This window comes from Podarcis pityusensis (assembly GCF_964106645.2).
Source record: "Podarcis pityusensis genome assembly, chromosome: 14".
In the NCBI taxonomy this organism is placed as follows: Eukaryota; Metazoa; Chordata; class Lepidosauria; order Squamata; family Lacertidae; genus Podarcis; species Podarcis pityusensis.
The window spans coordinates 44,190,281-44,207,189 of record NC_138039.1 but is presented as its reverse complement, the minus strand read 5'-3'; the positions used below and the strand labels follow the sequence as shown (position 1 = coordinate 44,207,189).

Genomic DNA, 16,909 nt, shown 5'->3' with positions numbered 1-16,909 from the left:
CAGGGCCATTGTTCAGATTAGTCTTTTAAGTTGGAGGTAGAATGAAAGTTTGCCAGATGTGCCTGCTTCTAAAAACTGTGAGTGCATTTTCTACCCCGGCAAGCCAGTCCATGTTCTGCCACCATCACTAGCCCATTGCCTCTACTCCTTAAGAGATGTGATTCATCTACACAGACAGCCAGTAGAAACTGGGAGGTAGGCAATTACCTTGAGTGAAAGTGATGCAAGGACAGCATCTTGCTGAGAAGTAAAATATATCTCCTTGGCCTCTTACATATCCATCTTCATATGATGCCAGGCAGAGTGGAATTGACAGGTTCTAAGCAGTTATTATTTGAGAAGAAAGCCCTGACAGGTGCTCTTTCTCAGATTGGTAGGTCTGCACACTGGTGTCTCCAGGGCTTTTTGTGGAAAGGCTGAAAGAGATGATCAGTGAGCACTGGATCACCTATTATTTGCTTTTTGTAGTAACCTTCTCTCGATTGATGCTACCCACCCCCTTTCTTCTACACTCTTATATTTACCAGGCACATATCAAAACTTTGATGTGCAGAGGATTTGCCACAGGGACTCATTCTTCTGGAATATCAGAATACTGTGGGACAAGCCCATTATTCCTCTGGATTCTGTGGTAGTGGCACCCATAATTATGTAGTTTACATATCTCATGATATGGCAATGTTCAGTCCTCCTATATGTGTTTCAGAGAATGCTGCTTAGGAGGCAGGCAGAGTATGGCACTTGTCTTATGCTGCTGGCTGCCTTCCCTCTTGCTCTTAGCTTTTAATAGTTTTTGCAGCCTGTCCTTTCATGTTAGTCTTTTTTCTTTTCTTCTTTAAAGATCAGCTATGATTTCAGGACTTGCCTAGGAGGTATGCTGTGATTCCTGTAGCTCAGCTATTTTTAACCTGTACTCATTCAGTGCAATGTGTGCAAAGATCTTGCCTGTGAGGCTACTCTTGGCTGCTGCTTGGTCCCTGCTGTCAGAAGTGATGATTTTCTCTCACATCAGAGGCTGTGCATCCTTCAAAGCAGTTTGGAACTATTGCATCATTGGCTGACTTGAGTATGTGGAGTCTGGTTAATGTATGTGGCAAGAGGTTCCTGCCACCCTCCCCACTTAATGGATTTCAGGTTAATGTTTACAATTTTGGTAGCTTAGGTCATTTCTCTTACATTGTGTTAGATGCTGAGCCAAAATATACATATGACAAATAGCAGAATTTTATTTCCAGTTATTATCAAAAGGAATTGAAAGATACCAATAATAATAATAATAATAATAATAATAATAATAATAATAATAAAAGAATCAACACCAGGCTTATCCTTCTTTGGTTTCTTAACATGTAAGCACACCCTTCTCATGAGTCCTAGTTCTCTTTTCTGTGTGTACAATGCTGTTGGTGCTCTAGTGTCCCCAGCTGATGTTGCCACATTATGGAAGCTGGTAGAAGTTGAAATGAACAACAAAGCAAGGAGTAGCCATCTTAGTACTTCATGAGAACAGATAAAAACTCTCCACAGGATTTCAGCAGGTTTGATCAGTGTGGGCGGGTAGCAAATCCTCAGTAGTAGTTAACCAACAAGGTTAGTTTATGAGAACACGTTTTTTTAATGACCTCCCATGGGTAGTTTCAGGTTTGTACTCTCACTTGGTTGTCTGCGGCAGGTAAAAAACTCTTTCAGGTTGTCTGGCAAGAAAGGGTAAAATAAACTGGTACATTCTGTCCTTTCAGGCCTCTGTGTCACAAATGACTGATGTCTGTATTTTTGTGGCAAGGTGAATTGCTACATTTTTTGTGGAATTGTTTGCATGGCTGGGCTACTATCTGCTTCTGAGGCCGTCAGCTTATGCAAAAGTTGTAGCACTTCTCTATGTTCCATAGGTAGCTATCTGCTTAGCATGGCAGCTGCCTTCTAACTTCTGCTTGTTCCTTCTGCCTGCCTTTCACAAGGATATGTTGTGTTAAATACTTCTATGGGCATTTTAAGGCATTTAAGACAGCTGTCTTAGCAGTTTTCCTAATTCTGTTAGGCGTGATTCTGATCTGCCGGGATCTTTAATGGATCTAATTATACTGGAATGCAGCACACCACTTGCTGCCTTATGAGTTGCCAGGCTCCCATTTTCCTTTTGCTGTGATTAATGCCACTGGGGGTTGGGGAGGAGGGAGGAAGCCTTGTAACTAAAGAGAGCCTCCGGTCTCTCCAGACCTGCTCCATGTGGGGGAGGTCCAATTTCAACCAACCCCTAAAACTGATGATTCAGGCACCATCACTGCTCACCTGGGAAATATCTCAGCCAATAGCAATAGTGCTTAGAGCTAAAAAGCTATTGTCTGACATGGAGATCTTCATAGCAACAAGGATCACTGCATGGCAACAGCAGCTGCTGCACAAAGGAAACGCCAGAAGCGTATTTTCCTGAATCTCGTGCCTTTCGTTTTATCTTGGGGTTGTGATGTTCCCTTTTTTTGTTTTGAGAGGGGTTCTTTTTTGTGAAAAAAGGTGGCAGTTCACACAGTCTCTGGGCAGAAGAAGGCAATGCCATTATGGTGATTTAGTGCATACAAAACCACTTGAATTTTGCATTACTGAAAACTCAAACTTAGCAAACTGAGTTGTATCCAAATTAGAGAATATATACAATTTTGAAACCTTGCATAGCCCTAGCTGCCACAGTTTTAACATATTTTTTTTATTTTAAATGAAATACAGTCCTCTCCCCGCATCTCCACCCCAGCTGTCTGCCCTAGGGGCTAATGATTGTAAGTCATGGGAAACAGAAATGATGGGTTTTGTGAAAGCAGACAATTTGGAAAGGAAGAAAAATGTTTCTTAAGCTGTTGCTTCTCTTCATAGCAATGGAGACTTGGGGCTGGTTAAAAAAATATGTGGAGATGTGCACTTCAGTATTGGAGTCGGTTAATGTACATTTATGTATTTATAACTATTATTTATAGCTATAACTAGATACTTTACAATCCAAAATAATCCTGCAGGTTTACAGTCTAGTAGATATCGAGACATAAGGTAAAGGGGCAAGGATGAGGCAATAGACTTGAAAGAAACAAAGGAAATGTGGTGGATTCAAATAAGTGAATGAAAATTAAATAACGTTAAAAATGTTGGCAAAATGGCACCTGGGAGGTGAATGCGTGTCATTTATCCCCAGTGATGTCATGAGCATTCAGGGTCTGTGATGCTTGTGTTGTCACATTCCACACAGTAGTCATTTTCTCCATATGTGTGCCAGGGAAAAATGCATTATGCTTGCAACAGAAATGTTTCCTTGGGGAAACCTTTCTGGATACCCCTACAACATCTGAGTTACAGCTGCATATCTATTACATACAAAAACAATAGTCTCAAAAGACTCTTGGTCTGAAAACAATCTATGTCTCTTAATAGTTGCCATCCCTCTGCATCTGAACTTGCCACCAGTAAAAGGGCTGCAGTTTGGAGTCTCTGACCAAGGAGTCTTAGCTCAGCAGCTGGATTTGTGATTTTTAGGTGAGCTGCTGCTGCATCTCTTTGGCCCTATAAAAGTAGGGATTATTATCCTGATTTGCTTTTAGAAAGCACTAGGGATGAGCTTAGGAATAGCATAAAAAAGCAGGGTTACTGCCAGAACATGGTAGGTTTGTAATGCTTTGATAAGGTCTCTCCTTCTCCAGTCTTACAGCAATTCCAAATGCCTTAATCATAGTTGGCTCCAGATTGCTAGTGCTGGCTGAACATAGCCCTTCCACTTCTCTCTTTCCCCCTCCCTCCCCAACTAGGGTGGTTCTTCAGAGGCAAAGGCTGCATCGCAAATCATCTTGCATTTCACAAAATAATTCTGAATGTATTTGCTGGGAGGGATTTTTTGTGTGTGATTGATTGAGGTAGGTTAAATCTAGGACACGGTGTGTCGGGCAGGAGTTACAATTAGTCTTGTGCTTTGTTTGGTTGCCAGAGCAGCAGGCAAAGGGAGGGGGCAGCTCAACCACCGCTGAGGTCTCTGCTTTACAGAGCTCTTCATCTTTCTCCTGTGATCATGGCAGCAGGCAGACTGCCAGAACGTCCTTCCTAATCTGACCTGCCAGCTCCGAGATGGAAGCAGCTGCTGGCGTCTTGCCACGCAATTAACTTGTAAGGCTCTGCAGGAAAGCAGTGTGTGAAGCCTGAGCATAAAGCTTTACAAAGCAGCCTTGCATTGAAGAGCCGGAGCCTGCTGGATGATGGTGACACCTGCAGGAAGATAGATCCTGGAACTTCAGGAAGGATGTTGGGTGGAATGGGAAGTGGTGTGGGCGGCAGAGGAGCCAAGATGCTGAGAGCTTTCTGAGGAGGCAGGGAGCCTTCTCCAACAATTTAAAAAATAAAAAAATAAAAATCCAGGCTTTGTGTGCACTTCCTAACATTCTGAGTTTCACAGTCCCACAGTCAGAAGAGCTCTCACCAAGACAAGCAGCCTGCCAATGAACACATTGCAGACCCCCAGTCCCGTTGGTTTCCGGACCCTTGATCATGTAGGTCGCCCTCCTCTGCACCCATTTCAGCTTATCAATATTCTTCTTAAATTGCAGTGCCCAGAACTAGACACAATATTCCAGGTGTGGTCTGACCAAGGCAGAATAGAATGGTACTGTTAGTTCCTGTGACCTGGACACTATACTTCTCTTGATGCAGCCTACAATAGTATTAGCTTTTTTTGCTGCTGCATCACACTGTTGACACATTAAACTTGCTAAGACCCCTAGATCCTTTTCACATATACTACTGGCAAGCCATATGTCCCCCATCTTATATTGGTACAGCTGATTCTTCCTGCCTAAGTGTAGAACCTTACATTTGTCCTTATTGAAACAATAATGTTCAGTTGGGCCCAGTTCTCTAATATTTTAAGGCCATATTGAACCCTGAATCTGTCTTCTGTAGCATTAACTACCCCTCCCAGTTTGGTGTGATCTGAAAATTTGATGAGCATCCCCTCAATTCCTTTCTCTAATTCATTTACAAAGTTGTTGAACAACAACAAGCCCAGGACATAACCCTGTGGCACCCAAGTTGTTGTTTTCCAGGATGACAAGGAACCATTAGTGAGCACTCTTTGGGTTCTGGCAGTGTACATGGCAGATGTTGGTAGGGACCCGGAAGAACAGACTCAGATGCTTCTGTGGTAAAACCCAGAAACTGTAGGTCATTAACAAGTGCTTGCTTCTGTTTGAGAGAGAAATAATTTTTGACCCCAATTTGAAAATGAAGATTAAAAAGGTCCCTATGTTTTTCACAGCTGGTTATTTCAAATATTTGCTCCTTCTGAGACTTCATGATTGACCTGTAAACTAAGTCTGCAGACAAAGAGTATCCTGAGTGAGCACTACAAATTTTGAAACTGGACAGCTGAGCACAGCTGGCCTAGGAGTGCTTATGAGTCTATTCTATACAGTCAATAATCCTTTACTGAGATCCCCACTCCAGTTTTAATATTTTCTTGATACGGGATTAGAGAGACTAGTTGCTCAGTAGGGCATGTGTTGTCTAGTACAGAGTCTTTACCCCTCAGGTTCTGCTCCTAAAGAGGGAGACTCAAAATGAATGCAGGGTGGTGCAAGTTTCAGCCCTCAGAAGTTGTTTGCCCTTGGATGGGCTTTGAGCAATGGTGGAGAATCTCCAACATATGGACCTGACATCTTAAAGCATTAGCTGTGCGACAGTTACAGTCAGAGCTGACAGGAATACTCCTGATTGTTCATTTGCAATGGGGATTGCATTTGGCACTGTTCAAATTTGGCACCAAGGATAAGCTCCATGGTTTTCCATGGAGAAATCCATCTAACATCATGAAGTCAGGTGTGTAGTCCCACCCAGCTGTTGGATGTGGCCCTCAGAGGGTTGGCCATGTATTTATCAAGTCTGCAAAAAAGAAAAAAGAAAAAAGTGGGGCCCACCTGTGGACTTGATTCTTCTGTAAATGTGTGATCCATCATATGTTTTGTGGAATACAAAGATGAGATTAATGGATGTGTTTATAAGCTCTTCAGCTGTTCAGTAATAGAGCTGCTTTGGGCACCAGCTTTTGGGCAGTTTGACTGTTTGGCACAGAAAAAAATGTGTTGGAAAGGTAAGGGTACCTCTCCTATTGGACCTGTACATGTGCCCAGAGGCAGGGTTTGGCTGTAGCTGTGAATTTCACCCCACAAAAGCACCTGTGTTTCCTAATAATACTGCTTTGTGCAGAATTGAAGATACGACCAGTGCATTAAATAAACATAGTGCTGTTTATGTGTGCTGTTTATAGCAGCAATATTATCAGAATCCTGACCTTGAGGACTATTCTGAACCGTCTACAGCCACGCAACCAGTAAGGTGGGGGTTCTTCAGTTGTATTGATGGCCAAATAACTAAATGAATACAAAGCCCCAAGCAAGTGCTACCTGAGTTCTGCTGCAGGCTTTGGTAACTGTCTCCACCCACACTTGTTCTGACCTGTTCAGCAGGATGTTTCTGCATTGTGGCTAAGTTGTAGGCTGAGGATGGGGCAAGATTTGCAAGAGAACTGAGTGTTCACAATCCTCCCTTTTACTCCTGCAGGTATGCTGGTGGTGAATGTCACCTGGAGGAATAAGACTTATGTGGGGACACTACTGGATTGCACGCAGCATGATTGGGCACCACCCAGGTAAAGCATAAGGCAAAAAGGCTCTTCCTGTAGTGTGCTTGGTGACTTTTTCCTCTCACTCATTATGGGATTCTGCTAGAGGATGGATACTTTGATTTTAAGCAACACTAAGAAACTGTCATACTGTAAGGAGAAGGGAATGTATAGGCACATGTAGCAGGCTGGAATAAGAACTAAAGCAGTTGCCCTGTTCTGTCCTAGGCAGGAAGAATTATTCTGATTTAAATTTGAAGTTCTCTGTAGCCAGTGTTGCTGTCCTATCTTGATTACCATGCAGTTTGCCATTGATGCAATTTCTCCCTAGAGAAACTGAGTTCAGTTACTGTACCTCATCTCTTTTGAGGGAGTTTAACTGTTGCACTCCTCTTTGTATCAGTATGGTTCCTGGGGACAATCATCTATTAATTTGGCTTGAGTTCACATCTTGTTTTAGAAGTTGTGGAAGAGTCCTTCCATTTTTAAATGCTTGAAATAGATATGTTAAAAGCTAGAAGTCTCAGGATTCTAACACGGTTCTGCAGGTGTCTGAAAAGAACCCTAAGGGCCATACAGTCTGCCTCCTCCTGATTTAGAAAACAGTGTATGTATGCCTCCTGCTTGCCTACTTCTGGGAAACCCAGCCAAGGATGTGTGTATATAGTAGCTTTGCAGATAAGAGCAGGAGAATTGTGCCAGAGACTCTAGTACTCTCTCAACCACTTTGTGGTAGCTTTTGAGGCAAGAGCCAATTGCAGAGGGTGGGCATGGCTTGAAGTCTAACCTTGAATGTTCCTAAGCCCTGTTCTGTTATCGCCTAGGTTCTGTGATTCTCCCACCAGTGACCTGGAGATGCGAAATGGTCGAGGGAGAGGCAAGCGCATGAGACCCAACAGTAACCCTCCCATGAATGAGAGCACAGCAGCCTCTGATAGCAAAGGGACAAGTAACAGCAGCAAGACTCGGGCAGGGGCCAACAGCAAGGGACGCAGAGGCAGCCAAAACTCCTCAGAGCACCGCCTCCCACCCAGCGGCACAACTGAGGATGTCAAGGCCAGCCCTTCGTCAGTGACCAAGCGGAAGAGCAAGCCCCTTTCTGACATGGAAGTGAATTCAAGTTCTGAGGACTCCAAGGGGAGCAAGCGTGTTCGCACAAACTCTATGGGTTCAGCTGCTACACCAATGGCTGCGGCAGCGGCAGCTGCTGCAGCAGTTGCCACAACAACTGTCAAGGTAGAACCCACCATTCTCGATAGGAACTGCCCCTCCCCCATTCTCATTGATTGTCCCCACCCCAACTGTAGCAAAAAGTATAAGCACATCAATGGACTCAAGTATCACCAGGCTCATGCACACACAGATGATGACAGCAAACCTGAAGCTGATGGGGATAGTGAGTATGGGGAGGAGTCATCTCTTCCAGCTGACCTGGGCAGCTGTAACGGTGCTTCTGGTAGCCAGAAAGGCTCAGTCTCCCCGGCTCGATCAACTACCCCCAAAGTACGGCTGATGGAACCGCACAGTCCATCACCATCAAGCAAGTTCAACCCCAAAGCTGCTTGCAAAAAGAAGCTTGGTGGCGAAGGAGACCCTGACTCTGGTGCTCTGTCCAATGATGGATCTGAGGATGGCCCTCTGGTAGCTGATGAGACAAGCAATGATGGCTTTGACTCAGTGGAGAAGAGGAGCAGTGACAAGGAAAAAGCTAAAAAGCCTGTCAGTGTCAAGCCTGAGAAGATATCATCAAAGAGCATCAAGTCTGCTCGACCCATAGCCCCAGCCATCCCACCACAAATCTACACCTTCCAAACAGCTACATTCACTGCTACCAGCCCTGGCTCCTCCACTGGCCTCACCACCACAGTGGTTCAAGCCATGCCCAACAGTCCCCAGCTGAAACCTATTCAACCCAAGCCAACTGTAATGGGAGAGCCTTTCACGGTCAGTCCAGCACTTACTCCTGCCAAGGACAAGAAGAAGAAGGATAAGAAGAAGAAAGAGTCCAAGGAACTAGAGAGCCCCTTGACTCCTGGGAAAGTGTGTCGAGCTGAGGAAGGCAAGAGCCCCTTCCGGGGAGAGCCCAGTGACCTTGGGACAAAAGGGGAGAGTCTCCTGAATGGCTCATCTGACCCCCACCAGAGCCGCCTTGCCAGCATCAAGGCTGAGGCAGATAAGATCTACAGCTTCACTGATAATGCCCCAAGCCCATCCATTGGGGGTGCCAGCCGACTTGATAGTGCAGCACCCACGCAACCCATGACTCCGCTTCATGTTGTAACTCAAAATGGTGCTGAAGCTAGCTCTGTGAAAACAAATAGTCCAGCCTATTCTGACATCTCAGATGCAGGGGAGGATGGTGAAGGCAAGCTGGAGAGCATGAAGGCAAAGGACCCTGAGCAGCTTGCCAAGGAAGGGGCCAAAAAGGCCCTCTTCCCCTCGCAACCTCAAAACAAGGACTCTCCCTATTATCAAGGATTTGAGGCTTATTACTCTCCAGGTTATGCACAGTCAAGTCCTGGTTCCATTAATCCCAACAGCCAAGCCACCATAGACAGTCAGGCCCTGAAACTGAAGAAAGATGAGGAACCACCGAGCCCAGAGGTAAAAGTGAAGAACGAGGTTTGTGAGGAGAAGAAGGCAGACCTGGGTCCTTCCAGCCAGCAGCCGTCTGTCATCCAACAGAGGTCCAATATGTACATGCAGTCTCTTTACTATAACCAGTATGCCTACGTGCCTCCTTATGGCTATAGTGAACAAGGCTACCATGCCCATCTGCTCAGCACTAACCCTACCTACCGTCAGCAGTACGAAGACCAGCAAAAGCAGCGCCAGAGTCTGGAGCAGCAGCAGCAGCGTGGGATTGACAAGAAAGTAGAGCTGGGGCTAAAAGAGAGAGAGGTGGCACTCAAGGAGGAATGGAAGCAGAAGCCGTCTCTACCTCCCACACTGACCAAAGCACCCAGCCTGACTGACCTGGTCAAATCTGGACTGAGCAAGACCAAGGAGCAGGGGGGTGATGTAGCCAAGTCAGTCATAATTCCCAAGTTGGAGAATTCCTCAAAGCTCCAAGGCCAAACTGTAGAAAGCCTCAAGGGGAAGTTAAGTGAAAGCCATCTGGGGAAAGAGACAGAGTCAAAGGCAGGTTTGGACTGTGGACGGCAGGCTGAGGTGGACCCAGTACTCTGGTACTCACAGGTAAGCAGGAGTCTTTTGGGGAGACGCAATCTAGCTGTTCTCTAAATCAGTTCAGTAATACTGAGGAGCACAGGGCTTCAGACTGGTTCTCAGAGACAGTTTGCTACTTGATTGAGTCAGACATAGCTTCCAGTGGGTATTGTGTTGGACCAGTGGCCGAACACTGGAACCAGAGTTATCCCACTTTGCTAATTAGCAATGTAGTGGCACAAACTGGATTAGGGGATAGAAGCAGACTACTGGAAAGTCGAGTTCAGTTTTGGGGGGGATTTGAGATGTGGAGTGAACATTGCTGGGTTCTGTTCAGATTTTGTTGAGGCTCAGAGATGTGTTACATGGAGTGAAAGAGGTTTCACAAATATCTCTAGCTGAATGACCTATACATTAGTCTCTCTTGCCTCCCCTCCCCTTCCTCTCAATCAATAGGGGATAGTCAGGGATTTTGGAAAGTAATGAACACATTTTGATACATGATATGGGTGGGTAAGTGCCAGCTGCCTCTGTGTTGGTTAACATTGTGAACTGTTCACAGAGGCTGCAGAGAGAAATATTCTGTGGGGAAGGAAGAGAGGGCTAAACCAGTCCAAATAAGATTGTTCGTGTGTTTTTCATACTTTTGTTTCTGTTAACCTCTTGTTCCTTTGCGGTTGTCCATCCCCTTACTCATACCTAGGCTAGGGGCAGAGTGATTGTGACTGAAAGTGATGAAGCTGGAATTCCATTGCCAGCACTGAATGCATTGACATGTTGCTCTTGGACAAGTGTAGTTGTCTGGGTTTGGGGGCCTACAGCCTAGACAGTGGTGAGGGCTATGAGGTGTGAAGCTTTCCTCTTTCTTTGGTCAGAGCCAGTGCTTTTTTCTGGGGGGACGCAGGGAGACGCATATCCCTAAACATTTTGTGAATCTAAGTTTGGCCTCATTGAGGAGCAGTATTTCAATATGAGTAGGAAAATGAGAGTACCCCTAAACATTTTTTTAAAGAAAGAAAGCACTGGTCAGAGCTTCATGCCCAGCTTCTTTTTTAAAAAACCCCCAGCTCTGCCGACATAATTCCCACACTTTGGGAGTGGTAACAAATTCAATAAGATGATTCGTCAGAGCTCAAGAATGAGTAAAGAATGTTTACCTAAGCTTGTGCATAACTTGCATTCTAAAATTTGTAGGAATGCAGAATATCAACTTCTGGACAAGGATTTGGGTGATGGCAGGAAAGCACAAAAGAGGCTACTGTAGGACAACAGTAACAAATAGTTAAGAGGAAATATGTGGAGGGCAGATATCTTGCTCATTGTTCTTTCACTGGTGAGGCTTTGGTGGATGCTACCTGTGGTCTCCCACTTTAATTGCACCCACAAAGGCCCTTAATTTTAAGTCAAATCTGAGATTTCCAGGACTTCAGAAATGCCTTTGATTCTAGACACCTGACATCCTTGACTGTATGTTGCTACAGGAAGCTGAGCCTCGCATGTGGACTTACGTTTACCCTGCTAAATACTCTGACATCAAGACGGAGGATGAGCGGTGGAAGGAAGAAAGGGATCGAAAGTTAAAGGAGGAGAGGAGCCGCAGCAAAGAGCCCATTGCTAAGGAAGATGGGAAGGAGAGCACAAGCTCCGACTGCAAAGTGCCCTCCAGTGAGGAATCGCGCTTAGTGGCGAAGGAAGCCAGACCCAGCACCCATGTCCCAGTGTCTTCACCCCTCAGCCAGCATCAGTCCTACATCCCTTACATGCACGGCTACTCCTACAGCCAGTCATACGATCCCAACCATCCCAGTTACCGCGGCATGCCCACTGTTATGATGCAGAACTACCCAGGTATGGGGGCTTGAGGTGGACCCTGAGAATAGCAGAACTGTATAAATCATAACGGGGTGGGATCTTCCATGGGGAAGGGGCCATCGTTTTCATCCTTGGAGATGTTTGATAGCTGGAAATTGGAGTGAATATGTCTGGTATAGTGTGGTGACTATCCAACAACAAGAAGATGCAGAAGTGGTACGTTTGGGTTAGACCAGGGTGGGTAAGTTGTGGCCCTCCCGATGTTGCTAGGCTACAAGTCTCACAATCTCTGACTCTGCTGGCTGTGGCTAATGGGAGGTGGGAGGGCCACAGGTTCCCCATCCCTGGATCACAGACCAACAAAGCAAGTTTTAAGATCAACAGTGCAATCGCACTGTATAGCTATTAAATTATTTTGCAAGTTAGCTTGCAAACCGTGGGTTAACTTCCAGAATAGTGTGTGTAACCTGTATGGCCTTCCAGAAGAAAACCTCTAATGCAATCTTCAATATGTAAAAACATCAAGAATGTGTAAGCTTAAGAGAGAGAGAGAGAGAGCACGCAACATAAAATAAGATTTGAAATTCAGATGCAAACAGAGCTTATTTAAAATGTTTTCCTTAAATAAAAATCCATCTGATCTAATGTTTCCGTCTAGCTCAACACAAAACAGGTGTCAGGTATTGTAGCAAGCCTGGATAATGAAGTTAAAAGTACCCCATTGAAATGTCTACGTCCCAAAGACTGCATTTATTATCAGCTTCCCCAGTAAAATGAAATAAATATACTGGAACCAAAATGAAGAATGTATACTGAAATAGAAACCTCCCAGATACACAAGCTGATGATAAACAGTGTTAATATTTGAACCGTGAGAAAGTATCTAAACATATGGAGCTGCCTTTTATATGGAGTCAGACCATCTAGCTCTGTACTGTCTGCTGGGAGTGGATCTCCTGAAAGTCAGGCAGAGGGTTTTGGGAGTTGTATTGGAGATGCTGGGAATTGCACCTGGGACTTGCTGCAGACAAGGAATGTGCTTTGCCACTGAACTACAGTCCCTCTTGTTTTTAAAAAGAGAGGGGAGTAGGCAGACTTGTGTATATTTTGTGAATTTTTCCTGATGTTACTGTTTCATCTTTTGTAAAGTGCTTTGAGGATTTTTTTTCAGCCAAGTGGTATATAAATTTTATGAATCAAAAATAAAATAATATTTGTACAATTTTGCTGATGCCCAAGCAAGTAATGCTAGTTAATTGGAATAGGCAAGATAGTGTGCAATGCATCATCCACTCCTCAGGTACTAAAAGTTCTACCAAAGGGTCCTTTAGGCTTCTGAATCTGCTATGGATGGAGCAATGGCTGCTTTAAACTTGTTACTGCAACCCAAAATAACTAGGAACATTTTTTTGGGCAGGATTGAGATGTCAAATTCTCTTGGATCTGATTGAATGTGTGCAGTCTCCACAATCCGCTTCTAAACTTCTCTCTGACAGAATCCCTGGTTCAGGTCTTTCAACTTCTCACCTCTTCTGGTTAGGGGATATTTAAGGGCAGTTGGTCTCTTTAATAGCTTGCTCTTCTGCTGTGTGTGGGAAAGTACTAACCAGCATCTCCTCCACAGGCTCATACCTGCCCTCCAGCTACTCATTCTCCCCATACGGCAGCAAATCCTCTGGGAGTGAAGAGAGCGAGAAGTCCCGCGCCAGCCCCAGCATTGGCTGTAAATCCAGTTCTGAATCCAAGGCCCTAGACATCTTGCAACAGCACGCCAGCCACTACAAGAGCAAGTCCCCAACGGTAAGTGGTGTGCTGGAATGGGAAATAGATATTCAGTGCTGTCCTTGGCACAGAACTATCCAGGTGTAAATGCCGTACTTTCCAGGCTGATTCTGGAACCGGGAACTAAAACAGTGGGCTGTTGCCAGGGATTCCCTAGCTTTTTATTTCCTGGAGTGTGAGTGAGTGAGTGAGTGAGTGAATGAGTGAGTGAGTAACAAACATGGCTTGCAAGGAAGCCACAGAAGAGCTGGCCTCATTTAGGTACTTGGCTGGCCTGTTCTTGCAGATTCATGTCTGGGCTTCAGCATGTCTGTCTGGTTACTTTTACAGATAGGCGACAAGGCCTCTCAGGAGCGCTGTGGGGTGGGAGGAAGCAGTGCAGGCTGCAGCGGTGTAGGGGGCGCCAGTGGTGCTGAGAGAAGCGTTGACCGGCCTCGCTCCTCTCCTTCACAGCGTCTGATGTCCACACATCACCATCACCATCACCTGGGCTATTCATTGTTGCCGGCCCAGTACAACCTGCCCTATGCAACAGGTGAGAGCATATGGGGCATTGGCATTGGGGTGGGTGGGTGGGAAGGGGAATCCAGAAGCACTGTTGGTGGGAGTTGGGGGCTGTGGTGGTGGCAGAGGCAGGTGCCCTAGCAACTGTTAGTCACACCTTCCTGGGTGCCCTGCTGCTGCTGCCTTACCCAGCCATTGAAGCTCCTCTGAGGCACTGTGCAACATCTCCACTGTAAACCTGAGTCAGCCCTGTGCTGGAAGCTGCTTTAGTACCCCTCATACCATTGTGCATTATGCTTCTGCTTCTCTGCAGGTCTCTCATCTACAGCCATTGTTGCCAGTCAGCAAGGCTCTGCTCCTTCCCTATATCCCCCGCCCCGGAGGTGAAAATGGTAAGGATGCCCCTGTTATGTCATTGGCTTGGGGAAGGGTATGAAGAGAGGCAACATCACAGGCTGCTTACATTACAGCCTGCAGGCAGAGTGGGTCTCTTTCTGGAATCTAAAGTAGGCTGCTAGATGGCATGTTACGATTAGTAACCAACAAGTAAAAGGGATTGGCGATTTACAGTGGCACCAAAGTGCCATACAGAAGCTTCTTGTGCAACCTGCAGCCAGGACATAGAGCTAAGTGAAACATGCCACAATAAGCAGTGGGTCTCATGCAGCGCCATTAATTACTTTCATTCCTGCACTGTATGTATGTGTGTGTGTACCTACCTACCTCCAGTTGGTCCTAACCCAATATTTCAAATTTCCCAGCTGTCATGGCTACAGTAACTGTGTGTGATCTGTAGTGTTTTGCTTCTTCTCTGCAAGAAGCCTTCTGAGTCAAGTGTTTCTCCAACTGAGGATAAAAAGATTACTGAAAAAACTCCTAGTTTCTGGTTGCTGTCACTCCAGCACCATCATGTGGTTGAAACTGAAATTGCTTGAGCAGTTACATTTCTCCTTTTTCCCCCAACAGGACACGTGATCGGATAACCTAGGCTATACTCAGTCATGTGACTGGCTCACATGAGGAAGCGCTGGAAATTGCATTAGACATCAGTTGAATGGTGTTGATTGTTCTGCTTGACGGTCCTGCCATAATGTGAGGCAGACTCCGCCCCCTCCCCTACCAAACACAAGCTGAGCCCTGTACGTGTGAGTTGTGGAGCTGGGACTTGCAGAAATATTTATTCACCTGACTTGGGGTTGACTGGCCAATTTCCAGAACTCCTCTGGAGCAGGGACTTTGTGGTGGTGGGCCAAGCAGTGTGGCATCACGGGACATTTGGAATGCTGGGGAGGGAGGACACATTAGCCTTGGGTTCCATCCAAGGCTCTTTTGCTCCTGTGCTGCAGCCCAGATGGCTACTTGGGTGTTGACGGAAGGTGAGAACATCCAGATTGGTGTATTTATACTTGTGATAAGTGGTCATCTGGCACAAGCACATATATGGGCACCTGCAAAGAAGACCACAGGAAAGAGACGATTCTGTTGAGTCAAGATGTCCTGGGAAATGTGGGGGCGGGGAGGCAGCAGGGGCTGCAATGAGCACAAGCCAGCTATGTGCTCCTTTGGCAGGAGCAATACTGAAACTGTAGCACTTTGCCTCCAGGATTGCTGCACCCTGAAAAGCCCTCCCTTCCATTCACTGTTTTTCCAACACCTCTCCCTGCTGGCAGGTCATGTGTGTTGCAGTGGCAGATGCTTCTTTTGCTCTGCAGCACAAAAAATACACCCAGTTTGCATAAAATAGGGCCTTTTGGCAGGCTGGCCCTGCTCTCATTGGGAGGGTCTCTACTGCTGCCTAGCAGTCACCTGCTTCACTCTGCTGGAAGGTTACTGGCTGCCTGTCCTTCCTGTCTTCCCCAGCCCCTGCTTTAAAACAAAACACATATTTTGTGTTCATAACAAAAAAATGTGCTGATGGGGCTGGTTGAATTTCAGACATGCAGTTCTTCATTCTCCATACCTTGCAAGACCTTCCCTTCCCTGCAGGGAGTGAAGGGATGGATGTCTTGGCCTGCGATATTTGGATATGGAAGCTCTTGGTCATGCGGAGATGGAGGAGCAAGCCTAGGAGCTGGCTGCCCACCTTTTGAAAACCTGCAGTGGGTGCGAGCTGTACTGGCCCAAGGCCGTCAAAGAGTGACCTCTTGTTAAATGTCCCATGCCCTGTTCTGGTGCTAGAGGAAGCCTTCCCCTGTATCACAAGATGATTGTCTGGATTTCTTTCCCTTGGTCTGTTGCTTAGTGTTCCTTGCTGAAGCTTCTGCCTGGAGCACTGCCCACATTTATGGGAATTTCCTGCCCGTTTCTTGCAGGGTGGTCAGCTTGAATAGCAACTGGGAAGGTCTGCTGTGCCCCACCTAGCTGATTTGTGTAAATCAGGTGCTGTGTGTCCCAACAATGCAAGCCTCCCCAGCTCAGTCTTTCTGTTCCTGTCTGTATGTTGTGTGAGGCCACCCTCTGCCTCTTGGACTTTGTACATACTGTAAAAAGGAATTGTTTGAAATCTGTTGTTTTTTTCTTTCTTTCCCAGCCTGGGAGTACTTATAGTTCCATTCATGTAGAAGTAGCCTCTTTGAGCTTGGGGAGAGGTTGATCCTTCATGGCAAAGCCTTATTTGCCTGCTGCCTTACAAAAGAAAGCACATGGTGACCTTTGACTCCAGGAAGGAAATGTGCTGTGAATACCATCTGCCATTCCAGACCGTGCCACTCAAGCACATCCCGAGAGCTCTGCCTACAGAAGCTCCTCAGTGGTGACTGGCTTTGGTATCCAAACGGGAAGTGCAATGGGAAAACCTTAATGTGGGCATGGGAGATACACAGTCTGCTTTGAGGAATGTTTTTCTCAGAGGTTGCTATCTTATCAGCATGTTGTCCTTTTACTGCCATGTGTCAGCTGTGTAATGACCTGAAGCTGAGATAAGGCTCCAGTGCTTTTAAGCTTTGTTCATCATACACAGGAGGATACAAAAATTGTTCTCAGAATGCAAACTTCCAGGCT

General features: G+C 45.9%; 1 protein-coding gene across 3 annotated transcripts in view; it reads left to right on the top strand.

Annotated features, from left to right (window-relative positions):
- ZNF609 (zinc finger protein 609) overlaps positions 1 to 16,412 on the top strand; it is a 117,420-nt gene extending 101,008 nt beyond the window's left edge. For 2 of the 3 annotated variants that reach the window (XM_080980266.1, XM_080980267.1), the window contains exons 4-10: positions 6,583 to 6,670; positions 7,468 to 9,841; positions 11,293 to 11,659; positions 13,248 to 13,423; positions 13,736 to 13,940; positions 14,223 to 14,301; positions 14,876 to 16,412. In XM_080980266.1, coding sequence (XP_080836392.1) covers positions 6,583 to 6,670; positions 7,468 to 9,841; positions 11,293 to 11,659; positions 13,248 to 13,423; positions 13,736 to 13,940; positions 14,223 to 14,296 — 3,284 coding nt within the window. In that variant the 3' untranslated portion in view covers positions 14,297 to 14,301; positions 14,876 to 16,412. The remainder of the gene's footprint in view (positions 1 to 6,582; positions 6,671 to 7,467; positions 9,842 to 11,292; positions 11,660 to 13,247; positions 13,424 to 13,735; positions 13,941 to 14,222; positions 14,302 to 14,875) is intronic. The other variant, XM_080980268.1, reaches the window with a different exon arrangement.
- The last annotated feature ends 497 nt before the right edge of the window (positions 16,413 to 16,909 follow it).